The sequence below is a fragment of the Bos mutus genome, chromosome 8, assembly GCF_027580195.1.
Source record: "Bos mutus isolate GX-2022 chromosome 8, NWIPB_WYAK_1.1, whole genome shotgun sequence".
NCBI lineage: Eukaryota > Metazoa > Chordata > Mammalia > Artiodactyla > Bovidae > Bos > Bos mutus.
Window position 1 is genome coordinate 73093911 of NC_091624.1, and position 27485 is coordinate 73121395.

The window sequence follows — 27485 nt, forward strand, 5'->3', positions numbered from 1 at the left end:
ATATATTGTGGTGATAACTCACAGTGTATACAAATATTAAATCATTATGGTATATGCCTGAAACTAGTATGTTATATGACAATTATACCTCAATTAAAAATTTTAAATATGGATTATCCAACGTTTAGATGAAGCAAACTTCTTAATGCTTTTTATCTTTATGTTCACTACAATCTTGAACTTAGAGACAAATACCTGTGGGGCCTGAGCTTTGGATCAGACAGATCTGGGTTTGCAGTCCTGGTTTGGTCACTTACTTAGCACTGATGTGTGCATGTGTGCTCAGTCACTAAGTCTTGTCCGTCCCTTTGTGACCCCGTGGACTTCAACCCACCAGGCTCCTCTGTCCAAGGAATTTCCCAAGCAAGAATATTGGAATGGGTTGCCGTTTCCTTCTCCAGGGGATCTTCCCAATCCAGGAATCAAACCGGTGTCTCCTACTTGGCAAATGGATTCTTTACCACTGAGCCACCAGCCCATTAGCAGTGATGACCTTAGATCTTGGAGCCTTACTTCCTCAAGTCTAAGATGAGCGCCTCAAATTAAATGACACCTAGTCCCTTCTTAGCTAAAACTGTCTGTGGTTCTCAGATAGCACTATGATGGGAGAAGGGGAAGACAGGGCAGGACTGAGCCCTTCCTCAAGAGCAGTTTTGGCAGACTTTTCCAGGACCAGGCTATGACACTTATTCTTTTTTTGGCCGTGCCCAGGCCGTCAGCAGTGAGAGTGCAGACACCCAACCACTGAACAGCCAGGGAATTCCCTGTTATGTTTATTCTTTATGAGTTACTCCATAAGGCAAAATTCAGCCTGTTGGAAAGGGCACAGTTTACTTGAGTATGCTTCCATCTCCCTGTAGTGAACCCCCATCCAGGCCTGTCCTTGGTCAGTCTGGAGCCCTCATTCCAACCAGAGCACTCCTTTCAAAGGCTTTCCCCAGCCTCCAAACTTACTCTTCTCATCCACCTCTCTACTAAACTCATCTCTTCCTCAGTGCCAGACCTTGATTCCCTGAGAAAAGGAAAATGGCTGGCTGTAATGATTCACATTAAGATACGATATTCTGTTTTTTCAAAAGGATCCTCTTAATCCTAGAGGTTGAATAACTGATCAGATATATTCTAAGCATCATGAATGCTTGACAGTGGAGGGGGAGACATATTCGGGCTGAGGGATTATCCTACTGTAAAAAGAGAGATGATGAAGGAGAAACAGCAAGGAAGGAAGGAAGAAAAAGAAGGAAAGGAAGGAGAAGGAAGGAAGGGAGGGAGGAAGAAAGAAGAGAAAGAAAGAGAACATAATACAGTAGGTATATAAGACTGGTGAAAAACATGGAATGTGGAATCGGGCAGCCTGGACTATATCTCAGCTATGTCACTTAATGTGTAATTTTAGGAAGGTGTGCTAGGTCTCTGTGCCTCACTTTCTTCATCAATAAAATGAGAGTTATAGTACAGCCTGCCTCATAAAGTGGTCATGAAGAGTAAAGAAGCTGATACAGACGTCATTCATATAGACACAGCATTCATAGAAAAATACCTGGCATGGAGTAAACGCTCAATGCAAGTTGGCCGTGTTGGTTATAACTCACTTGGCTGCACTGTTGGTTTGCCTCTGAGTTACCATACAGTGGGATTCTGGTGCTTTTTCTTTCTGCCAGGTCCTCTGGAAGACCCCAAGATCCCTTCCTCTTCACTGCTTCATGTTTTCATTCTCTCCCTCATCGTTGCTCCCATATTCATAGCCACAGTGGTAGCCCTAAGAAAACGACTCTGCCAGAAGTTGTATTCTGGAGAAGGTAAGTGAGTTTTATTCATGGTGACCAAGTAGACTGGGTGTCTGCAGTGTGAGGCCCTGTTTGGCCCCACTGACTTGTAGCTTCACACTGTGTCCACTCAGGGCTCATGAGTTTCTTGGGGCTTGTCCTGATGATTATTTCCCAGGAGAAAATGCCTGTGGTCTTCAGTAAGATACAATTTTTTTTGAATAAAAATATTGATAAAAGTAAAAATTAAAAAACTGAATATTTTTGAATGAGTGCTTCATTCCTGTAGCTGAAATGGTTTGCTTTGTTCTCTGAGCCAAGAAGTGTCATCAGCCTCATGAGATCAGTGTTATTTGGGCAATGCGGATGGTTGTGCAGTCAGAGTTCACTGGTGGGAGGATGGCAGGATCCTTCATGAGGACTCCTTTAGTTCTCATTCCTCCTTTGCCCATTCTGGGTCTGAGCTGGGCTGAGCCGTCCTCTTCCCCACAGGAATCTGAATCTTCTGGTTGGGTAAGGAAAGGAAAGAAGTGTGAGGCCATCTGGTGTAGGGAAAGCACCTGACTGGTGGTACCCTGAGATCTTCCAGCAGCTCCCTCCTCAGCCCATCACAGGCTCGCCAGCCTATTCCCATTCCTCTGTGACAGTGAGGCAGAGCATGCCTGTGGTGTTTGAACCCAGGCCAGAATACCTGCAAGCCCATCTGGTGCTTTCCTAAACAGGTCCTTTCCTACACAGCACCCAGTGAGCCTCCTCCCAAGATCTATACACAGCCTATAGAAAAGGAAATAGCAGCTAGGAATAATTCACTAAGAATTTGAAGTGGTCACTATTTGAGGACTGGGGGGCTTTTCAGTGATTGTTATCCTACATTTACAATCTAACTTCTATATTCTCATCTGCCATGAAATATTGTCATCATCTATTTGTCCGTTGACCTACGTGTGCATTAGCTTGGGTAGTAACCACAAACCCTCTACTGTAGAATCCAAGATCCACGAACTGTTGTCAAAAGAAAGAGGGGGGTTGGGGAGGAAGGAAGAAGGGAATAAGGGAGGGAGGAAAGGAGAAAAAATGGGATAGGGAGAAAGAATGGAAGTAGAGGAATTTTAGGGTCTTGCCCAAAAAATCTTGGACTAAACAGAATCACTTCTGAAAATCTGTGACTTCAGAGAGTCATGACAGATGCACCTCATCAGAACCTTATTTTCTGTATTCTTTTTCTTTTTTTGGCTGCACTGGGTTGTCGTTGCTGCGTGGGCTTTCTCTGGTTGTGACAAGCAGGGGCTACTCTAGTTGCAGTGCATGGGCTTCTCATTGTGGTGACATTTGCTGTGGAGCACAGGCTCTAGAGCGTGTGGGTTTCAATAGTTGTGGCATGCGGGCTTAGTTGCTATGTAGCATGTGGAATCTTCCCGGGCCAGGGATCAGAAACCTGTCCCTTGCACTGGCAGGCAGATTCTTAACCACTGAACCACCAGGAAAGTCCTGCATTCCTCTAGTACTTCCCTCATGTGTACCCCTCAGAAGCATTTTATAACCAAGGTTCCAGGCTTGGGGCCTGAGAACCCATTAGGCACCTCATAAATGAGCAGCAGATTTTTTATCCTTACTCTCTGAGAAAATGAAGTAGAGCCACATTTCTTAAAGATAGAATGGGGAAAAGAAGTCTTCCCCTCATCCCTCATCCCAATTTCAAATGTAAGTAGCACCAAGTTGGGTGTGAGTCTCAGGCACCAACTAGAGTGGGAGAGATTTGTTACTAATAAGAGTTAAGTGAATACATTTTCAAGTGATTTATTTTTTAATAAACTAAAGTGAAATCACCATTGCTACGTAATAGCCCTCTGTAACTCTTGTGCTTTGGGATCTGCTCTCTTAGAAGGGAGTATACAAGTACACATGAATTCAAGGACTATGGTTTCTCATTTTCATCAGTATATGTCCAGTGTCTAAAACATTACCTGGCATATACAACAAAATTGTTCAATAAAATTTTAGACTTTGAACCTCTGATATGCAGATATGTATGCTAACCTGCTCTATACAACATGGTCATATGTGGTTATTTAAATTAAACAAAAATTCAAGTCCTGGGTCATATTTTAAGTGCTCACATATTGTAAGTGTTCAACAGTCACATGGGGCTAGTAGCTACTGTATGGGATAGAGAAGTATTTCTAATTTCTATTGGATTTAATAAACATAATATGATATTTCAATAAATATGATCATAAAAAACCTAACATATTAGAAGAATTACTATAAAAATTTCTAATGTTTGCACTTCATTTCTATACCTATCTCATTGTGGACTGTTAATAATCAACTCGCCCACCAGTACTAGCCTGTGCACCACATTTTGCCCTAAAAGACTGAGCCAGAGCTTTGCAGAGATTTAAACCAAAGCCCAAATATATTGACTAATGTTTGCATGAGAATCACAGAGAATGACAGCACTGACCTCAGGAGTTAGAGTCCTTCACTGAATCTCCAACATTCAAGGGCAATTCCTATAGCTTAGCCATTGACCCCTTTCAAATACAAATGCTCTTGGAGGAGATTGCAATGCTGGATAGAAGCCCTCTAAATCTGGGCCAAGGTCAAGATGGATACAAAGGAGTTACTAAGAAGCTGACATGCAGAACAAAAGCAGATTAGGGATGGACTGAGTTCAGGAACCCAAGCAACTGCAGCACATGGGTATTGAACCTTGTAAGAAAATCAGAATAAGAGGGAATGTGTGAAATCAGGGCTTGATAAAGAGATAAAGCCAGGGAAACAATGATGAGCAGCAACCAGTCTTGTGAACTTGTGTTTCTGCTCCCAAAGTTACTTTGAACCAGTATCAGTCAATTACACCTTAGTACAGATTTATTGATTAGACCTTCTGCTCTGTGTAGGGAAGACAGGACGGAAGTGGTATTCAAGACTAAAGTAGAACAGGGAGAGAGAATTTCAGAGGTATTTCCTGGGCTAAATACCCAAATTAGCAGTCCCTCAGCCTCTGAGGACCTGGGGGCCTGGGCAGACAAGGGAATGGGAAGTAAGCCGAGGCCTTCTTTCTTCAGAATTTTCTCCTAAGAGTATGGTTTTAGTTTGTATCCAGCCTGAGGTCTCAAACCACGGTGGAAATTTATGCTTCTCTATGTGGATTTATTTGGATTTACTTTTTGTTCTGCCATTATTTCACCTATAAACAGAACAGTTTCCTTGTTAATCTTAACCCACCCCTGGAATTTTTCTTTTTCAGATTCAACAAAAAGATCTGCCACCATGGTAAGGAGAGAAGTGGACAGAGCTGTGAGTAATCATGATTTTTCTTTTCTTTTTCACCTTCTCTTCTCTCCCAGATTAAATTAAGAAATAAAACCTCTGCTTTGTGGCACCAAGGGCAAATAGCCTGGGCAGAATCTTCCTGATAAGTGGCATTTAGTTTCTCTTGCAATCCTGCATTGTTCCATACCTTTCTCGGAAAATAAAGATGGTGTCAGTTGAATAGCCACAGAACAACTATGTAGCCTTTAGTCTGTTTATATTCCTAAGCACTCCTAGAAGATAATGCACGGCACATCTGGGCTCAAATTAGAAACATGGTTAAATTTAACAGCAAAAGGAAGATAGTTTACTGTGACACAGTCAGCAGCTGGGATTTTTGCAGTAGTCGTTAAGTCACTGTGGGTTGTGGGTTAAGGGTATTTCTGGAGATGTAGAAGTCTCTTCATGAGATTGAAAGGCTTGGAGCTGGAATTTGTGGAAGAGAGAGGATGTGATCTAGAGGTCAGGAGAGGCGGGGTTGCTGAAACCATTTAGCTTCATAGGATGGAAAGCATAGACACTGGGGAAGTGATCTGTTGGAGATCCACGGCTCTAGGTCACATAGTAAAATGGGTATTTCTGGCTCTCTTGGGAAAGCTTCCTTTGCCTGAAATCTAGGGATCATATGGTATCACACATGACGTTATGAGTTTACCACAATAATGATAGGCAATTCGTAGACATTTCTAAATAACTATGTATTATCAGCTGCTCAGAATATTAAGAAGTGTTTATTTTTGAATTCTTTTGAATATATTCCCCAGATTCCAGGGACACTGATTATGAAAATAACCCTAGAAAACCTTCAAATACCAGGGTCTGCATTTGGCTTATCTATCACACATGGCAGTTCATAAGCACAAAATATGACTTAAAAGAATGAAATGAAAAGAGGCTCCTGCACCCTCCCTGTCTCCACCACTTCCCTGAAAGAGATTCTTGAAAATATATCCTTTTGCTATAGACTCATTCCTGGACCCAGTGCCAGAGAAGAAATGCAGCCTAAGCTGGCTGTGCTTGACATCCCATTGCCTGAGCTTTTCTGAATCATGAGACAACTTTCAGATCAACACTGCAAGTTCTGATACAAACATTTGTTTCTTGGGAAACAAAAATCCTGTATTCCTATAAATTGATCTCCTTGGCCTCCAGGTGAGTTCCCATGAAAGAGGCCCAATATTTGCTGAATTTCATGAGGTCAAAATGTTTGAATAAGTGATTCCTTCAGCTGCTCAGCATAAGGAAGAAATAGTGCAAAACTTGAGCACAGAAGTAATAAACTCAGATGCCTATTGGGCCAGTGATGAAATGAGTAAAAACTGTCCCTAACCAAATAGGGAGTGGGGAGGGGAGGGATTTTGACAAATTGGAGAGCATTTTCCCTGTCAGTTTAGCACTAGCCTTACATTGCCAGAGAAGAAATCCGGATTTATATATAAAATATCTTAATTATTAAATGCTAGCTGAAAGTATTTCAAATAGCAAACAAACTAAACAAAACATGCCTGTAGGTTAATTGAGCCTGTCGATCAGTTTTCAAATCTTTTCCTAGAAACATAATATTGTAAGGGAAGAGTTTAGAATCTGAGTAATGAAGGCAGAAACACCTATTTGAGGAACTGATTACTCAACAGCTTGCTGCCAACCTAAATGTCTCTCCTGTGACCTGCCGCATGGTCTGAATATTGCAGTTATACAGTGAGGGTGTCACAGTCATTTTTAACCAGTAGAGCTCCTTTATAAACAGAGAAATCTCACACTCTCTTTTAATGGTTGTCTGAAATTCAAAATAAAGTAACTATCTTGATCAAAAGGCAAATTAAAGAAATGGGATTCATTTTCTCCATCCCCTGCCCAACCCACTGCCCCTCCACAATTATTTACTCACACTCTCTACCTTTTAACCTGGAGGAAGGAAGAGTCAGGGAGGTGAAAGTGATGCTTCTCCTCTTCCTCCCTCACTCCTCCTTGACACTTACCTGAGAGTAGTAAGAGGTCAGGACCAGTTCTATATATAGAACTGGTATCTTAGTTCTATATATATATAGAAGATACAGATAGGAATGTGCCTGGTACTATTACCTATAACAGCGACAAATTAGAAATAATCAAATATGAATCAAAAAGAGAAAAGATGAATAAGAAGACTAGACAATAATTAAAATGAAAGCACCAAAACCAGATGTATTTTTGAGATGAATAAATCTGAACAATATAATTTTGAGAGGAAAGATAGATGCAGAAAGGCATAGATAGCATATTACCAATGACAGAAAGTTCAGAAACATGCAAACAACCTTAAGTAGTGTATATGGGAAACAGTCATATGTACAAAGTACAAAAGAAGTACAAAAATAGCATGGAAATGGTAAACATCAAATTTAACCTCCTGAACTGAGTAGTGGATATATGGATGTTCATTACATTATTCTCTTTATTTTATACCTGAAATATCTATTTAAAGAGGTCACAATTAAAATTCAAGACAATTTAGATTTAAATTTTTCTGTGATCTAGCTACATAATCTTAGGTAAGATCTGCCTCTTCTCTGTGCTTCAGTTTTGTCATCTGTAAATTGAGAAAGTTAAATCAAGTCCAGGAGGGCAAACAAGCCTCATGTCAGGTGCAGGGAATGCCTGGAGCAGAGATGAGGATAGTTTGGGAGACCGTTTCAAGGTGCAAATTGTGGTGATAGAAGGATGAATAATGTCTGCCTTGGGTACAGGGTGGGAAGAGTTGAGGGCCTTGGCCATTTAATGACAAATGTGGAGGGGATGTTTTTCATTTTTTAAAAAAAACTGTGTTTATCTGTATTTCTGTTCATCTTTATCATGTACATACGTACATGACATTATTTTATGGTCTATTAGTACTTGTTTTGATTGCATTCAAAGTTATTTTCAGATTGATTGAAGTCTTTCTAATCATGTTTAGAGCTGCATAAAATATAGAACTTGGTTGATGATCATTAGCAAAGTACTAAAGGAAAAATTATTTTTATTTAGTATAATGTATTATGGTTTTGTCAAAGCAGATACAAATGTGTTAGATTTTCAGTAGATGCTTTTTTTTTAAGTTCTTCCCTAAAAAGTTGCTCATCAGTTATTAACTCTTTATTGAGAACTGATTTAACATTTGGAATAATATCCCCTGGGAAGAAGAGGGAACAGGACATGGAAATACTAATTTGAGGGATGGAAAGAGAATAGCTCTGGGGCCAAGTGTTTGGACAGCCAAGAAAACTTGAAATGTGTTGCTGGGGATGAGGGGGGCACTTCATGCTTCTCCGGAAGAACAGAACCACAGAACTACTTGTTGTTTAGTCACTAAGTCACATCCAACTCTTCTGTGATCCCGTGGACAGTAAGTAGCCTGCCAGGCTCCTCTGTCCATGGGATTTCCCAGGCAAGAACACTGGAGTGAGTTGCCATTTCTTTCTCCAGGGAATCTGCCCAACCCAAAGATCAAACCCATGATTCCTGCATTACAGGCAGATTCTTAGCCTGAAAAGTATGAAATCTGTAGGGCTGGCAGGTTGGGAACTCGGGTAGAATTTTTTATATTACAATCTTGAGGCAGAATTCCTCCTTCTCTGATTGCTGTTAAGGTCTTCAACTGATTGAATGAAGCCCACCCATATTATGGAAGGTAATCTACTTTATTTAAAGTCAGCTGATGGAAATAAATGTTAATTACATCTGTTATACAACATACCTTCAGAGCAACATCTAGACTAACATTTCACCAAATAGCTGGGCACAGCAGTCTAGCCAAATTAACATAAAATAAACCATCACAGGCATCAAGAAATGAGGGGGACATTCTTGCCTGGAGTAAGTCAGTTTGCCAGACTTCCTAGAGCCTTTGAAAATACAAGTATGTGGCCATGTATTTTCTGGTCACTCGAGTTTTCCAAATGACCAGGGCTTTGTCTAATACCCGCTCATCCATGCAGCTGGCACTCCAGATTTGCATGTAGACTATTTAGGGGTTTTTGTTTATTTCAGCAAGATGTTTTTCCCTCAACTCCCTGCCTGTCAACCATTCAGTAACAAAAGGGCATCTGTGACTTCAGAATCTACCACTTTGTATATTTTGAAGTAATGAATATCTGAGTAGATCTAGAGGGGGTAAAAAAAAAAAAAAAACTTGTAGCCAAGAAATTACTTGATAAAATCAAACAAGTTTTTTGAAAAAATAACTTTTACTTCTCAGTAAAATGGACAAATTATAAGAGCTGGACTTGACTTAACTAATATCTTGTTTCATTGCCAACACCCAGTGAGAACTATAGATAGATATGTATACTATGTATAGATAGCTTTGGGAAGTCCCCTTGAGTGGAGCAGCACACCCCTACGCTGTTTTCATCATCAGGCCAGTCTTCTGTCTCTTGACTAGATTTGAGCTCTTTTGCATGGCTTTTCAGGCCATCCTTCTCCCTTTCCTGTCCCCAAGTCATGCTCATTCCTACCTTTGCGCCTTTGTTCATGTTGTGTCTCCTGCCTGGAATGCCCTCTTCATTCCTTCTTGCTGACTCAAACTCAAACTTCTTGTAGGATCTGCCTTAGTATAGAATAATAAGTTAGCATTATTATTGTTTTAATGCCAGACCACTGTTCTAAACACTCTAGAGGTACATTTAATTTTCACAGTAGCCCTATATACTTCCTCCCACCATCTCCAGTCTCAGAGATGAGGAGATACTTGTGCAAGGTCATATGACTAGTGAATGCATGGGCCAGAAAATAGACCGAAGTATGCCAGTACAGAGCCCATGCCTATGCATTAAACTGTCCTCCCTCTCTTAGTCTGTAAGACTCTCTGCAGCTCGGCCCTCTTTGTTTTTCCCTCTGCATTGTACACACAGTCTATACCTCTCTTAAGTGCATGGTCACAGCATTATTTCCTGGCTTCTTCTAAGTGTACATGTTTTATATCTACTTAGTCAATGAAATGAAGTGAGATATTACTGTTAATAAAACTATTGGGTATTTGGTTTTGTCTGCTTTATTAGCTGTTTTTCTACACTTCTTTTAGCTTATTCTATGATCAGTTTAAAAGAAAGTGACTGATTTTGACCAAATTAAGCTTGCTACTAAAAAATCTTGTTTAATTTTAGTTGAGTTTGCCAATTCAAAAAAGAACAACTTATAATGATTTCTAGAACATTTGTCATACTTTAGTAGGCACCTATTAATGAGAATCAACCACAGTTAACACTCTCCTACCCACTGGTGTGTATTGATAAAAAAATAAGAGTAGGCAAACCATGGTCAGGGGGTCAAATCCCCACCTGTTTTTGTAAACAAAATTTTTATTAAAACTTAATCATGCTTTCCGTTTTCATATTGTCCCTCCCCTAATTTCCCATCCGTTCCTCTGCTTCTTATGGTAGAGTTGAGTAATTGCAACAGAGACCATATAGCCCATACAAATCTAAATTTTTTATAATCTGGCCCTTTACAGAAAAAGTTTGCTGTCTTCTGACCTAGAGGTACTCCCAGGCTTTACACTTCCTTCCACACTAAATGTAATGGGTTGGTCAAAAAGTTCCTTCAGGGTTTTTTGTAAGATATGGAAAAACCTGAACGAACTTCTTGGTCAACCAAATACTTCTTCCTGAGCTAAGTGATACAATGTCACCCCCACTCCTATGTCAGCTTCATGAAGTCTGAGGCCAGAGCCCACCGGAAGTTCTTAGGCCAAGCTAGCCTCTCACTCTCCGACACAGTCTCTGCTACCCTAGCTCTGCCTCACCCCCAAAAACCACCACTGGGGGACAGTGTTAGGTTCTCGGCTTTCCAGGAGCAATCCTGGGCCTTCATATTCTTACTCATTATCATTTCAGAAGATGAAGTCTTGGGACTTGCTCTGACCATGTTCTTTGGACATATTTCATTTCATTTCTTTAATTTTAATTCTTATTGAAGTATAGTTGATTTACAGTATTGTGCTAGTTTCAGTTGTACAACAAAATGATTCAATAATACATATATAGTTTTTTAGATTATTTTCCATTATCAGTCCAGTTCAGTTGCTCAGTCATGTCTGACTCTTTGCAACCCCATGAATTGCAGCACGCCAGGCCTCCCTGTCCATCACCAACTCCCGGAGTTTACCCAAACTCATGTCCATCGAGTTGGTGATCATCCAGCCATCTCATCCTCTGTCATCCCCTTCTCCTCCTGCCCCCAATCCCTCCCAGCATCAGAGTCTTTCCCAATGAGTCAACTCTTCGCATGAGGTGGCCAAAGTACTGGAGTTTCAGCTTTAGCATCATTCCTTCCAAAGAAATCCCAGGGCTGATCTCCTTCAGAATGGATTGGTTGGATCTCCTTGCCGTCCAAGGGACTCTCAAGAGTCTTCTCCAACACCACAGTTCAAAAGCATCAATTCTTCGGCGCTCAGCTTTCTTCACAGTCCAACTCTCACATCCATACTTGACCACAGGAAAAACCATAGCCTCGACTAGACAGACCTTTGTTGGCAAAGTAATATCTCTGCTTTTGAATATGCTATCTAGGTTGGTCATAACTTTCCTTCCAAGGAGTAAGCATCTTTTAATTTCATGGCTGCAATCACCATCTGCAGTGATTTTGGAGCCCCAAAAAATAAAAGTCTGACACTGTTTCCACTGTTTCCCCATCTATTTGCCATGAAGTGATGGGACCAGATGCCATGATCTTCGTTTTCTGAATGTTGAGCTTTAAGCCAACTTTTTCACTCTCCTCTTTCACTTTCATCAAGAGACTTTTTAGTTCCTCTTCACTTTCTGCCATAAGGGTGGTATCATCTGCATATCTGAGGTTATTGATATTTCTCCATTACAGGTTATTATAAGACACTGAATATAGTTCCCTGTGCTGTGCAGTAAATCCTTGTTGTTTATTTTATATATGGTAGTATTTCTTCATCCCATACTCTTAACTTAAACCTCGTTCCTGCCCCTTTGGTAATCATGTTTGTTTTCTATGTCTGTAAGTCTGTCTTGTAAATAAGTTCATTTGTATTTTTTTTTTTTTTTTGGATTCCACATGTAAGTGGAATAAGACAAATAAGATATTTGTCTTTCTTTGACTTACTTTGTTAAGTATAATATTCTCTGGGTCCCTCCATGTTGCTGCAAATGGCAATATTTCATTCTTTTTATGGCTAATATTCCATTGTGTGTGTGTATACACACACTCACATACACTATATCTTCTTAATCCATTCATCTATTAATGGACACTTAGGTTGTTTCCATGTTTGGCTGTTGTAAATAGTGCTACTGTGAACATTGAGATATGTGTCACACATACTTCTGGCAAGACTCTTATTCAAATAACTACTCTTGCTTCCCACCTAAGAAAGGAAGAGCTTGCTGGTTTTGCCTCACTGACCAGTGACTGAAGTGAGGCCTGATTACTGTGAGAGTGCCCAGAAGGGCTCAGTAATTCAATTAACAGCTGCTCTGGGCTGGGTTTTCCACTCCATGTTTCTACCCCTAACTTTCTAGGGAGCTCTGGGAAAGGTAGTGCCTGTTCCTGTTATTGTGAAAATCCAGACTTCTCAATCACCCAAGACGGGCCTTCAAGGCCTTAACCTTAATATTATAAAATTAAAAACTCATATAAAACTAAATGTAGCCAAGGAGATGGCTCTTTCCCATCCTTCTCCATGATGAATGTGGTAGTCATTAGTGTTATTTCACACAATTCTAGATCTCTTGCTCTTGTGTACACAATAGGATTGCACTTCTCTGTGATTAATTAGGTCATAAGTGTGGTCATATGACTTGCTGTGATCAACTAAATGTAAGCATAAGTGATGTCTGTTACTTTGGGGTAGAATATATAATAGCTAGCCTGTGCTTTGCTGTATTTTCTGTTTTCATCTGCAACATTCAAGGTAGTGATTTCTACATCAGCCTGGGCTTCTGAGTAACAACAAATAACAGGGCGCCTGGCTGACCGTCGGTGGGCATGGAGCATGAGCAAGAATAAACCTTTATTTATTATATTGAGATTTAAGAGTTGTTTGTTACTGCAGCATAATCTAGGCTATCCTGACTGATACAACAGGGAAACAATAGACCATATGTTACCATTTAACATTCTGTTTCTGAGGAAAAATGCTTTCTATATAAAAAAGAAAAAAGGATAAAGCATAAGAATATATTCATCATATAATTAGTTCTCTATTTAAAGAAAGTATTTAATATACCCACCATACCTGCTTTCTCCCCCCAAAATGAAGACATTAAAATGCCAATAAAAAACATTAAACTGCTCATAATCATAAAAAATGTCCATAATAATTGTCATTGTGTGATGGAACCTCATATTATTTTCTTCATGTTTCCTGAATTCTGTTTGTACTTTAGTACATTTTTAAATTCCCCAATGTGTCACTGTTTTAAGTACCCAGGGGTGCCTGTTAGATGAAGAAAGGAGTTTTTTAAGCCCTGTTAACCATCCCGCACTCATCTCTCTATATCTCAGTAGTCAAATGCATTATGTAGGGTTCTTCCTAGGATCCTCTTCAACTTTTGGGAGGGAAACGCTTTTACTCCCTTTCAAGGACATGTATCAGTGTCTTAGCTGCCTCTCACAGATTCCTAGCTCAGGCAACTGAGAACGAGTGGACACATACTGCAGGGATGTAACAGACAAGGTAACTTGCACCAGGTTATGTTATAACTTTATGATGGAACTCCTAGTCCAGAATTCCTGGATCCTTTTCTGTGGTACACTACCCTTTCCATTTGTGGAAGTTCTCCTTGCAGCTAACTTGACTCACTTGTGGGGCTATTCAGGCCCCTGGCTTCTTGTTGTTATGCAGGCAAACAAGCTTTCAACCAGTATAAATTTAGGAGTGGATTCTGATTCCTAGACATCGTATTAAAAAGCAGAGACATTACTTTTCCAACAAAGGTCCGTCTAGTCAAAGCTATGGTTTTTCCAGTAGTCATGTGTGAATGTCAGAGTTGGACCATAAAGAAAGCTGAGTGCCAAAGAATTAATGCTTTTGGACTGTGGTGTTGGAGAAGACTCTTGAGAGTCCCTTTGACAGCAAGGAGATCAAACCAGTCCATCCTAAAGAAAATCAGTCCTGAATATTCATCGGATGGACTGATGCTGAAGCTGAAGCTCCAATACTTTGGTCACTTGAGGCAAAGAACTGACTCATTTGAAAAGACCCTGATGCTGGGAAAGATGGAAGGCAGGAGGAGAAGGGGAAAACAGAATGAGATGGTTGGATGGCATCACTGACTCAATGGGCATGAGTTTGAGGAAACTCTGGGAGTTGTTGACCCACAGGGAAGCCTGGCGTGCTACAGTCAATGGGGTTGCAAAGAATCGGATATGGCTGGTCAACTAGAACTGAATTCTGATACCATAGATATGTATCAATTCAGTTCAGTTCAGTTCAGTCACTCAGTTGCGTCCGACTTTTGCGATCCCATGGACTGCAGCACACCAGGCCTCCCTGTCCATCGCCAATTCCTGGAGCTTCCTTAAAATCATGTCCATTGAGTCAGTGATGCCATCCAACCATCTCATCCTCTGTTTTCCCCTTCTCCTCCTGCCTTCCATCTTTCCCAGCATCAGGGTCTTTTCCGATGAGTCAGTTCTTCGCCTCAGGTGGCCAAAGTATTGGAGCTTCAGCTTCAGCATCAGTCCGTCCAATGAATATTCAGGACTGATTTCCTTTAGGATGGACTGGTTGGACCTCCTTGCTGTCAAAGGGACTCTCAAGAGTCTTCTCCAACAGCACAGTTCAAAAACATCAATTCTTCGGCTATCAGCTTTCTTTTTGGTTCAACTCTCACTTCCATACATGATTACTGGAAAAACCAAAGCTTTGACTAGATGGACCTTTGTTGGCAAAGTAATGTCTCTGCTTTTTAATATACTGTCTAGGTTGGTCATAACTTCTCTTGCAAGGAGCAAGCGTATTTTAATTTCATGATTGCAGTCACCATCTGCAGCGATGTTGGAGCCCAAGAAAATAAAGAGTCTCACTGTTTCCATTGATTCTTCATCTATTTGCCATGAAGTGATGGGATCAGATGCCATGATCTTAGTTTTCTGAATGTTGAGTTTTAAGCCAATTTTTTCACTCTTTCACTTTCATCAAGAGGCACTTTAGTTCTTCTTTGCTTTCTGCCATAAGTGTGGTGTCATCTCCAAATCTGAGGTTATTGATACTTCTCCTGGCAGTCTTGATTCCAGCTTGTGCTTCATCCAGTCCAGCATTTCTCATAATGTACTCTGCATATAAGTTAAATAAGCAGGGTAACATTATACACCGTTGATGTACTCCTTTCTGATTTGGAACCACTCTATTGTTCCATGTCCAGTTCTAACTGTTATTTCTTGACCTGCATGCAAATTTCTCAGGAGGCAGGTAAGGTGGTCTGGTATTCCCATCTCTTGAAGAATTTTCTACAGTTTGTTGTGATTAGGCTTTGGCATAGTTGATAAAGCAGAAGTAGATGTTTTTCTGGAACTCTCTCCCTTTTTCGATGATCCAACATATCTTGGCAATTTGATCTTTGGTTCCTCTGCCTTTTGTAAATCCAGCTTGAACATCTGCAAGTTCACGGTTCACGTACTGTTGAAGCCTGGCTTGGAGAGTTTTGAGCATTACTTTGGTAGTGTGTGCTGCTGCTGCTGCTAAGTCACTTCATTCGTGTCCAACTCTGTGTGACCCCATAGAAGGCAGCCCACCAGGCTCCCCCATCCCTGGGATTCTCCAAGCAAGAACACTGGAGTGGGTTGCCATTTCCTTCTCCAATGCATGAAAGTGAAAAGTGAAAGCGAAGTCGCTCAGTCATGTCTGACTCTTAGCGATCCCATGGACTGCAGCCTACCAGGCTCCTCCATCCATGGGATTTTCCAGGCAAGAGTACTGGAGTGGGGTGCCATTGCCTTCTCTGTGGTAGTGTGTGAAATGAGTGCAATTGTACATTAGTCTGAGCATTTTTTTGCATTGCCTTTCTTTGGGACTGGAATGAAAATTGACCTTTTCCAGTCCCATGGCCACTGCTGAGTTTTCCAAATTTGCTGGCATGTTGAGTGCAGCACTTTCACAACATCATCTTTTAGGATTTGAAGTTGCTCAACTGGAATTCCATCACCTCCACTAGCTTTGTTTGTAGTGATGCTTCCTAAGGCCCACTTGACTTCACATTCAAGGATGCCTGGCTCTAGGTGAGTGATCACACCATTGTGATTATCTGGGTCATTCTGTGTATTCTTGCACCTCCTCTTAGTAGTGTGTGCTTCTGTTAGGTCCATACCATTTCTGTCCTTTATTGAGCCCATCTTTGCATGAAGTGTTCCCTTGATATCTCTAATTTTCTTGAAAAGATCTCTAGTCTTTTCCATTCTGTTGTTTTCCTCTATTTCTTTGCATTGATCACTAAGGAAGGCTTGCTTATCTCTCCTTGCTATTCTTTGGAACTCTATTCAAATGGGTATATCTTTCCTTTTCTCCTTTGCCTTTAGCTTCTCTTCTTTTCACAGCTATTTGTAAGGCCTCATCAGACAGTCATTTTGTCTTTTTGCATTGCTTTTTCTTGGAGATGGTCTTGATAACTGCCTCCTGTACCATGTCATGAACCTCCATCCAAAGTTATTCAGGCACTCTATCAGATCTAATCCCTTGAATATATCTGTCACTTCCACTGTATAATCATAAGGGGTTTGATATACGGCATACATAAAAGTCTAGTGGTTTTCCCTGCTTTTTTCAATTTAAGTCTGTATTTGGCAATAACGAGTTCATGATTTGAGCCACAGTCAGCTCCCAGTCTTGTTCTTCTGATGACTGTATATAGTGTCTCCATCTTTGGCTGCAAAGAATATAATCAATCTGATTTCAGTTTTGACCATCTGGTGATGTCCATGTGTAGAGTCTTCTCTTGTGTTGTTGGAAGAGGGTGTTTGCTATGGCCAGATATGTGTTATGCTTCCTTAAGAAAAAAGTTATTCTAGTCATCCAAGTCATACTTTATTAGAGCTTCCAGACCTAATAAAGCAGCCTGACTTCTCTACTTTAGAGATCATGAGATTGAATTTAAGGCATGTTAAGTGACAATTGATGAAATAATGACAAAAAAATTGAAAGATCTTGTGATCCCCAGTATAACACTATTTATTTATCCATTCACTCTCAAACATGTATTGTGTTTTTATTTGCAAGACTCTGTGTCAGGTAGGCCACGGGAGAATTTTGAAAATAACTTAAGCACATTAGTCATCTAAGAGTCTTACAATGAAGTATTAGAGATGAGGCACTCAAAAAACTGCTCTCATTGCCATAGTTTAGGTTAAGATTAAAATATAAGAGGCCAGCTTTCTAAATACCTCTGTATACCTCTTTCTGTATACTTCTGTATACCTCTCTATATTTCTATATACCTTATATTAAAATATGAGGCCAGCTTTCTATATATACCTATATAGTAGTTGGTCCAATATCTTCATTTTGTTTTGCTTTGTTTACTTGATTCTCTTGTCTTTCCTCTAAGAACTTCCATCAGAGAACCAACCACAGCTTTGGCATTCTATTATAGCAACATGGACATGTCTCCTTTTCTTTTTCCTATGCCAATGATTCTAATTTTTTTTCTTCTTTTCTCTTATAACCCTTTATATATATACACATATATATTCTGAGTAGGAAAAATTTTGAGTTGTCCTCCTATATTCCTCTTTTACTCTCATACTACTATCAAACTCAAGCATATCTGACACCAGATGTGTGGAAGTTTTCCCCACATCAAGCCATTCTCTGCATCACAAGGTGAGTGTCCTACAATGTAACTCAATTCTGACACTAACTGGTGATAGTGTGAGATTCCACAGGTTAAGGGCTCAGTTCCCAAGAGTGTTCCCCCTCCACTTCAGATGCCAGTCACACGTTCAGGCTGTCACCTGTACTTCTGACCAATCAGCTATAAATCTGAGGTCCTTGGGTTCAACTAATTTGCTAGAGCTGTTCACAGGGCTCAGGAAAATAGTTTACATGTTTTATCAATTCATTATAAAAGGATATGATAGAGGATACAGATGGACACTGGTCCCTGCTCTTGCTAGTCTCAGGGGGCCCAGCATCCTCAGACTGAAGGGGAAAGGGAAGGGAGCAGTTTCAGAAGCCTGGTGAGAACTGCAGGAGGAAAGGGCAGACCACAGAGCTGTAGGCTTTAAGAGAGGGATAAAACGGACCTGCAGCCTGTCCAGTAGGTGACTGAGGAAGAGATCTCCCAACCTTACTCTCCTATCCCATGCAATCTCCTCTCTCTCTGATACTTGAGGGGAAAAATGGAATGGAAACCAGAGGAAAGAGAGGCTAGTGATGCAGTCCTAGGACGTGCACAAGCTGAGCAGGGTGGAGGAAAATGCATCTCCAGGAATAAACAGAAATATCTGACACAATGAAAGGTCTGAATAGGTAAGCCCCTTGAACTTTGCTCCAGTATTTCTCAGCTGCCTGCAGCTCAGAGAACAGAGGAGAGAGCTTCTTGCCATCAGCCTGGGGAGAGAAACTAAAGATTTGGACTAGGGCAAATTGTCGAGGGGGTGAAAAGAAAGCTTTAAGCCCTGCTGCCTTTGAGCTTTTTTTTTGTTTGTTTTTAACTCCAATTTTCTCACTCCAATCAGACTTTGAGAGTTTGTGTATTTTCCAGTCAGAAAAATGATTTTTCTGTTTGTGAACTTTTCTCTCCAGATTTGAACCTGTGGTCTCAGGAGCTGGGGTGACCTGATAGGACATCCTCAAGAAACTTCTAGACTCTGAACAAGAATCCCCTGGCCTGCAGAGCTTGTTGTTTGTACTTTTCAATTGTCTTTGTATAAATCAGCACTTTATTCTGGAGACTGCAGCACGACTAGGCAGCACCCACCACCGTGTAACGGAAAGTCAGGCGACTGCCCCTCCACTGACCTGGGCTCTCTCCCCCACAGCCCGTGGCTCCACGCACACACTACTGCACTTTAGAAAACAACCACAGTGGATCCTGGACCCCCTTGAGGGTCCTCTGGCTCTTTTTTCTTCCAGACTGGAAACAGAGGGAATTATTTCTCCTTAAGTTTCCAAAGTGGTTTCCAGAAGCAGAGACAAGTAGAAGTTTCCAGTTACAGAAATGGACAGAAGATTGCCAGTGGAGTTATTTTTATGTGTAGTTTCCTCTGGATACTGAACAAGCCTATTGAGACTGTGAGTTCACAGACAGGACTTTATACAAAGTCAAGCCATAATTGACATGTTTTATGGTTTACAGGAAGCTAGAAAACATCTGTGTTGTTTTAATGAAATGTTAAAGCATTGAAGTACACAGAGTGGTCAACTACAGATTGTGGAGAAAAGCCATTGAGTATTTTTCTGAGATCTAAATCACAAAGCATTGATTTTAACTTGTAATGGAACTGTGTTGAATGGTATTTTAAAAGCAAAAGCAAACTACATCTTCCCTTCAAAAAATCCTGTCTTCTTAACGTCAGAAGCCAATCATACACATTTTAAGTTTTGTCATACTAATATGCTATTTCTGCAAAAATTTCAGATGAGTAGCTATAATGGTCAAAGCACCAAACTAAGGGTCCTTTCCTAGTCTTCTCTTTGACTTTAAACTTAACCTTTCAGTAGCTCAGTTTCCAGGTCTGTGATAGAGTGATGGTCACTAGCCATGACCTCTGATGGTCAGTACTAGAAAACCTGTGGGACTCCATTATCATGTGTCAAGGAGGAGGGTAACTGGATGTGGTCCATCAGGCTGATCATGTTCAATTTGGTCTTTGTGCTAGTACATTCAAGGCATTAGCTGACCTATAAACTATCCAAATGTAAACATTATCAAGTATAACAGATGATGAATGTGCTTCAAGCAAACTCTTTTAACTGATGCACAGACAAAGAATAATTTTAGGTTGATGAGAATGAAGGGGGGTGAAAGTGGATAATAGACAATTATGTAATATCTCAGTTTCTTCTGTTGAAAATCAAAGAATGCCATTGAAGAATAAAACTCAGTTCTTCAAAATGTTCCAGATGTTCTGCTTTTGGCTAAGTGGTTTCCTCAGGGACCATCCAGATCAGTAAGTTTAATGTTCCATAAGGCCAATTGGCTCCCATAGGTTTAAAAGCCTTTGCAGCACACTCAAATGCCTCTTTAGAAGGGCAGGGTCCCACAGCTGTCTCCCAGGTCCCATGTGTTGGTCTGGGGCCCCTGCTGGGGAAGGAAGCACCTCCTAATCGTGCAGAGGTCAGAGCAGGCAGACAGGACCTTCTCCCCGAGGAAGCAGGTCTGTCCATGTGGGCTGCACATCTCCACTGATACGTGATTGGCATGCTGCATCCTTGGGTGGTAATATTTAACTCTGTAGGAACCTGGTGGAATAATGGCTTCTGTCAAAATACCATCATCTTTAGTCCTAGATCAGGGTTATTTTCTTAAACACCAAATTGGGACAGGGCTCCCTAGCTCCAGTATCCCAAAATTCAGGGTTCTTTGGGGAAGAAGAGCACTAAGCATTGTGTCCTAGTGTGAGAAATGTTCTACAGTACAGCCTAACAACCATAATGATTAACATTTACCAAGTACTTCCCACCTGATGTTGTCTAGCATTTTATACATATTATTAAAATGAATTCTCTCAAAACCCTCTAAGAAAGGCACTATTCATGTCTCCATTTTAAAGATAAGGAAACTGAGGCACAGAGAGGTTAAGAAATTTGGTTAAGGCTGCCTGGTTAGCTTGGAAAGGATAGAACTAGAACAATGAAACCATATTCATTACACCCCACCATGTGTCCTTTACTGGTTACATACACCCTGTAGTCCTTTTTCCTGGTCTAGAATTGATTTCACTCTTACTGTTTCCAAAGAGGCACTACAGGAAGTAGAAGACAGGCTCTGATGTCAGAGATTCCAACCCCACCTCAACTGTATATGAATTACACAACTTTGTACATATCATCTGATCTCTAAGCATCAGTTTCCTTATCTAAAAGATGAATACAATCCTCCCTTGGTATCTCAGGGAACTGGCTCCAGGACCCCCTCGGATACCAAATCTGTGGATGCTCAAGTCCCTTATACAAAATGGTGCCATATTTTTGTGTAATCTATTCATGTTCTCCCATATACTTTAAATCATCTGCAGATTACTTATAAGACCCAATCAGTGTAAGTGCTTAAGTAAAATAGTTGTAACTACAATATAAATGCTGTGTAATAGTTGAAGAGCATATTTAGGTTTTGCTTTTTGGAATTTTCTGCAATTCTTTTCTAGTATTTTCAATCCTTAGTTGGATGTGGAAACTCAATATGAAGGCCCAGCTGTAATATAAAAAAGACAGTTAGCATCTTCCTTTATCAGGCACTTAGCATGTACAGCACATGGTAAGTACCTGTTAAATGACAAGTACCACTGGTAATCCCCCTATGTACCAGCCACTACTGTTTGCTAAATGGGCAATGTCTGGACACTATTAAGCTAGTCTGTCTGCAGGATATTTCTCCTAAATCCTAACCCTAAGGGAGAAGTGAGCTTCCAAGGATTTCCAGCCAAGGGGTTTTGTCCCCAGGCTCTCCTATACATGCCGCATTCCCCAGCTAAGTCAAGGGGCTCTTCAGTCCTCCAGTATGCCTTGTGCTGTCCCCTGCACCCAGAACACCTCTTTTCTGGGGCCTCGATTTGCCTTCACAAAACCCTATGCTTTCTTTAGATGCCAGTTCTGCCAGTGAATATTTTCTGGGTTTTTTTTTCCCCCTACTGAATATGAGCTCTCTTTACTTTGGGTGGAGCAGTGTTTTCTTTGTCCCTCTCTGAAACAGTTATCTATTTTCAGTTTTGAATCATGAGGATTTGAGCACATTTTATATCGTCCCCTTAGCTATATGCTCCTAGAGGGTGGGAAAAGAGTGAGATTTTGTCATTCCTGCAGTATCTTGTATGTGAGCGATGCCTCATGCATGACTGGCTCTGAGACTCATTACAGCACTGGACAGAGTGGCTACACTCAATGTTCTTACTTACCATGACCTTAATATGATTGGCCAGAAAGTTGTGCAATGGTAATCCTCAAAGAAGAAGAGCTAAATGAGTTCCAAGTATTAAAAAAAAAAAAGTCCCTTTTACAAAGAAAGCAAAAACAGCATTTGGGAGAGTTTGAGGACTTGAGAAAGCCAAACAAGCAAAAATCACCTATGACGCCATCATCCAAACACAAGTATTTTCATTTTTGCTGTTAGCAGTTGCTTTGTCCAGACTTGTACAGCGTCTTGGTATAGTTGTTAACATGTCATTTTCTGTCCTTTTTTCAAGTTTGTCGTTGTACATAAGTTCACAGATGAGCTTCCCAGGTGGTGCTAGTGGTAAAGAACCTGCCTGCAAATGCAGGAGACATAAGAGATGTTCAGTCCCTGGGTCGAGATTACCCTCAGGGGGGCATGGCTACCCTCTCGAGTATTTTTGCCTGGAGAATCCCATGAGCAGAGGAACCTGGCAGGCTATACCCCATAGGGTCTCAGAGAGTCAGACATGACTGAAGCGACTGAGCACACATGAGTAAATCCACAAATATGTTGCTGACTAGGCTTCCTAATTCTCATTTTTAATGGATGCATGGGTCACAGATCCATGATAAGCTGGAATTGGACCCAAACTTTGTTTATCACCTGATGACTCTAAGCCCCTATTTTGACCATTAGATCACAGTGTTATTTGGGGTTCCTAAGGATTAGTGGCACCCCACTCCAGTACTCTTGTCTGGAAAATCCCATGGACGGAGGAGCCTGGTAGGCTGCAGTCCATGGGGTCGCTGAGGGTCAGACATGACTGAGCGACTTCACTTTCGCTTTTCACTTTCATGCATTGGAGAAGGAAATGGCAACCCACTCCAGTGTTCTTGCCTGGAGAATCCCAGGGACGAGGGAGCCTGGTGGGCTGCCGTCTATAGGGTCACACAGAGTCGGACACGACTGAAGTGACTTAGCAGCAGCAGCAGGATTAGTGTGATTTCAGAGCAGTATTTTGGAATCCCTGAAAAGTTTGGATATTTTCATTTCTCCCAATGCACAGACACCTTAGTAAATGACTATGTCCCTTTAGGGATAGCTTGGAGGAAGACCTCCACTAAGTATTTGCAGCATTGTTGCACAGTCCTTTCTTAAGGGTCCAATTTTCCTCCTCAACCAGGAGCTTCAGATCTGTGAACTGGTCGGGTCTAGGAACGGGCAAGAAGCTGACTCTTAACTGTGATAAGTCAAATTTCTGTCATATGGGTCAAGTAGTGTTTTGGTAGGCCAGACACCCACCGCTGCCCCCCGTCCCCCACCCCCACTCTGGGATCCAGTCATCTCCACTGAAATCAGGAAGCCCATCTCAGTGGCAGCATTATCCAGCATCAACTTTGGCCTACAGAAAACAGCTCCCTGGAGGTATTCAAGATTGCTGGGGCTCCCTCACTAATGCATTTCTCAATGCTTTAATGAGGGAAACATCCCTTGGACCCTTTCAAAGTGAGGAAAGACACATAGGTTACATGATAAATTACTCCATTATTCCTATCTCCCTAAGCCATTAACTCCTTTCTATACATTATTCCAGAGAAATTCTATCAAGTCAATATCATTGAATGTATTGTTGAACATAGGTTTCTGAGACAAGCAAACTGAGCCACTCCCAGCTGCTCAAACTACATTTGTTTTACCTAGCTTTTGCTGTATAACAAAACTTAGTGGCTTATATTTATCATATGTTTTTATGATTTTGTAGGTTAGCAATTGGGGTTGGGCTCAACTGGGGCACTTCTTCCTTACATGTCAGCTGGGCTCATTCATGTGTTTGCAGTCAGTCTGGCAGTTTGACAGATAGGCTGAAAGATGCTGGTCTCAGCTGGTCTTACATGTCTTGGATTGCTGCTGATTGCTAGTGGGCCATGTGTCTCGCACAGGTTAGTCAGGCTTCATCAACATGGAAGCTGGTCCAGAACAGGAAAAAAGAAGGCAAACCCCAACATGCAAGGGCTTTACAGGTTTCTGTTCGCATCACATTTGTTCCAGTCTCATTGGCCAAAGCAAGTCAGACGGCTATGCCAAAACCCTTTGTGGAAGGGGTTACATAAGGGCACAATATACAGAGTGGCATGATTCTCTGGGGCCTATTATTGTAACAGTTTACCATAGCATTAAGTCCAAAAATCTATGGAATGTGTATTATATCAGGGCTACCTAAATTAAGCCCCAACCCAATGTTATGTTCTGTTCACCTTGGTCTGATACCTTAGAATCCACCCTCTATTATATTAGATATGTTTCTTCTAATATAAACTTAACCAAATCTTGTCATTCTTCTGGAGTATAACCCTCTTCCTCCTGAACAAGACTGCCCTTCTCTCCCTAAGCAGGCTGGGATCTGACTCCAAATAAAAGATTGAAGGCCATGAAAGTTGGGAGCAAAGGAGTTTAAAGTGAATAGGGATCTCCATGCAAGGCAACTGCTCCATATAGAGTCATTACAGGTTTTCAAGCAAAGGAAGGCTAGTATCATCAAATAGGAAATAGAGGCTTATTCAAAGGAAGTTCAAGGATACTTGAGAGATTCAAGATTCTCAGCTTCATCCAAGTCTACTCAAATGTTTCCATTCCTCAGAGTCCTATGCCTTCCAAATTACTGCCTAAACTTTGACATTTGAGATTTGGCCAGTCTGTGGATGCTTAGTTTGGGTCTGAATGTTTTAGGTATGTCTCCTATATGTAGAGGGAATAAGAGATACTCTGAGGAGCAGCCTTAGGAGCACTCTGATGCCCTGAAGATGATTTGAGTTGAAAGATATGAGCTTGTAATTTTTTTCCTGCAAGCACTATATCACCATCAGAAGTAGCCATCTCACCTTACTTTCCTTATAGTCATCTTCTCTACCATAATGATCACATACAGCAGTTACTTGATCTCCAAAAGCCAGCTGACCAGTGGCATTAAACCTGAGAAGAAGAGATGATGATGTCATCTGTCATCAATAAATCATGATGTCATCACATTCCATAAATTACCACTTGCCATCGTCCATTGGTGAAGAGCTTAGCTCTGAGTGCAAAGCAAATGAATCCAGATTCCTGATTTGAAAGTCTGTTTCCTGAAACCACTCCTAGTATCAAATACTGTATCATCCAGGGTTCAGTCAGAAAAACAGTGTATTTAATATAAGGAATTGGTTATAAAAATATTAGAAGGCAGAAAGAGTAAAAAGTGATACCAAGGAAATCCAGATATTAGAACTGCAGAGAACAGTTCCCTTTCTGCTGTCTACTGCTACGACACATTCAGGAACTAGAAATAGGAAGAAATTCTCCCCTTCCCACATTCCAGTCCCTAAGGCTTCCCATTTATTAAACAGGAAGTCAGCAGGCAAAGAAGGCTGGTAAAGGAGGTTTGCTGAATCAGAGCCCTACCACCAGCAGGTCAGAGTAGAGGAAGGTAGGCTTAGAACCAAGAACAGTTCAAAGGATCTCGTTGTTGGATCAAAACTTATCTGAGTAAAGGAGATGTATTCCTTGTGAGAGGAAAAATACAGAGATGATGAATTCCAATTGAACTGTAGGACAAGGAACTTGCTTAAACTTTGTGACATCTCACCATATAACAAGAGCCTATTAGGTATTTCTTGATTCAGTCAGTTCAATTCAGTGGCTCAGTCGTGTCTGACTCTTTGCAACCCCATGGACTGCAGCACACCAGGCCTCCCTGTCCATCACCAACTCCCAGAGTTCACTCAGACTCATGTCCGTTGAGTCAGTGATGCCATCCAACCATCTCATCCTCTATTGTCCCCTTCTCCTCCTGCCTTCAATCTTTCCCAGCATCAGGGTCTTTTCCAATGAGTCAGCTCTTTGCATCAGGTGGCCAAAGTACTGGAGTTTCAGCTTCAACATCAGTCCTTCCAATGAATATTCAGGACTGATTTCCTTTAGGATGGACTGGTTAGATTTCCTTGCAGTCCAAGGGACTCTCAAGAGTCTTCTCCAATACCACAGTTCAAAAGCATCAATTCTTCAGCTCTCAGCTTTCTTTATAGTCCAACTCTCACATTTATACATGACTACTGGAAAAACCATTTCTTGATTAACTGAGTAAAAAAAATAACAACTAGAAACGGCTTTGGCCATGAGTATAGAACAAAATTAACTTATTTTAACATGCACTTTGCAGAATAAGTTATATCACTTGGTTGCAAGCAAAAGAATATCTGATGTAAACTGGCTTAAATTAAAAAGCAGAACGTGTCAGCTTATGTTAACCGAAGAGTCAAAGGTGCCACCAAAGGTACAGTTGGGCAGAGGTGTCTAACAATATTTTCTGTATCTCTGTCGAAGTTCTCTCCACTATCTCTTCATTCTGTTGCCTTTTTGTTGACTCTACATTTGAAAATCATTTCCCTTTGTGATCACAAGGTGGTTGCAGTAGTTATTAAACCTTCCATGTTCAAATCTACACACACACAAAAAGCCATTTTGCCAGCATTTGCAGCAATTCATATATTAACTCTAGACAAGTTTATGTCATGTGCCCTCTCCTAAACCTATCACTAGAAGAAAAAGAATATGTGAGTTATGTCTTAAGTTTGGAGCTCCACTCAACTGTTGTTTTTGTTGAGTCACTATGTCATGTCTGACTCTTTGTGATCCCATGGACTGTTGCAGCACACCAGACTCCTCTGTTCTCCACAATCTCCCAGAGTTTGCTCAGATTCATGTCCATTGAGTCAGTGATGCTATCTAACTGTCTCATCTTCTGCCACCCCATTCTCCTTTGGCCTTTGATCTTTCCCAGCATCAGGGTCTTTTTCAATGAGTCAGCTCTTCGAATCAAGTGGCCAAAGTATTGGAGCTTCAGCATCAGTCCTTTCAATGAATATTCAGGATTAACTTCCTTTAGGATTGACTGGTTTGATCTCTTTGCAGTCCAAGGGACTCTCAAGAGTCTTTTCCAGCACCATAATTCGAAAGTATCAATTTTTTGAAGTTCAGCCTTCTTTATGGTCCAACCCTCACATCTATACATGACCACTGGAAAAACCAAAGCTTTGACTATATAGACATTTGTCAGCAAAATGATGTCCCTGCTTTTTACTATGCTATCTGGGTTTGTCATAGCTTTCCTTCCAAGGAGCAAGCATCTTTTCATTTCATGGCTTCACTCATCATCCACAGTGATTTGGGAGCCCAAGAAAATAATATCTGTCACTGCTTCCACGTTTTCCCCATCTATTTGGCATGAAGTGATGGGACTGGATGCCATGATCTTAGTTTTTTTAATGTTGCATGTAAAGCCAGCTTCTTCAGTCTCCTCTTTCACTTTCATCAAAAGGATATTTAGTTCCTCTTTACTTTCTGCCATTAGAGT

At 41.0% G+C, this 27485-nt stretch overlaps 1 protein-coding gene across 2 annotated transcripts in view; it reads left to right on the plus strand.

The window, feature by feature from the left end:
* The window catches only part of PDCD1LG2 (programmed cell death 1 ligand 2), a 64313-nt gene extending 43086 nt beyond the window's left edge, over window positions 1-21227 (plus strand). The window contains exons 5-7 of one of the 2 annotated variants that reach the window (XM_014476871.2): window positions 1662-1799; window positions 5020-5069; window positions 18808-21223. In XM_014476871.2, the coding sequence (XP_014332357.1) occupies window positions 1662-1799; window positions 5020-5069; window positions 18808-18813 (194 nt within the window). In that variant the 3' untranslated portion in view covers window positions 18814-21223. Of the gene's footprint in view, window positions 1-1661; window positions 1800-5019; window positions 5070-18807 lie in introns of both variants that reach the window. The other variant, XM_070376122.1, reaches the window with a different exon arrangement.
* The last annotated feature ends 6258 nt before the right edge of the window (window positions 21228-27485 follow it).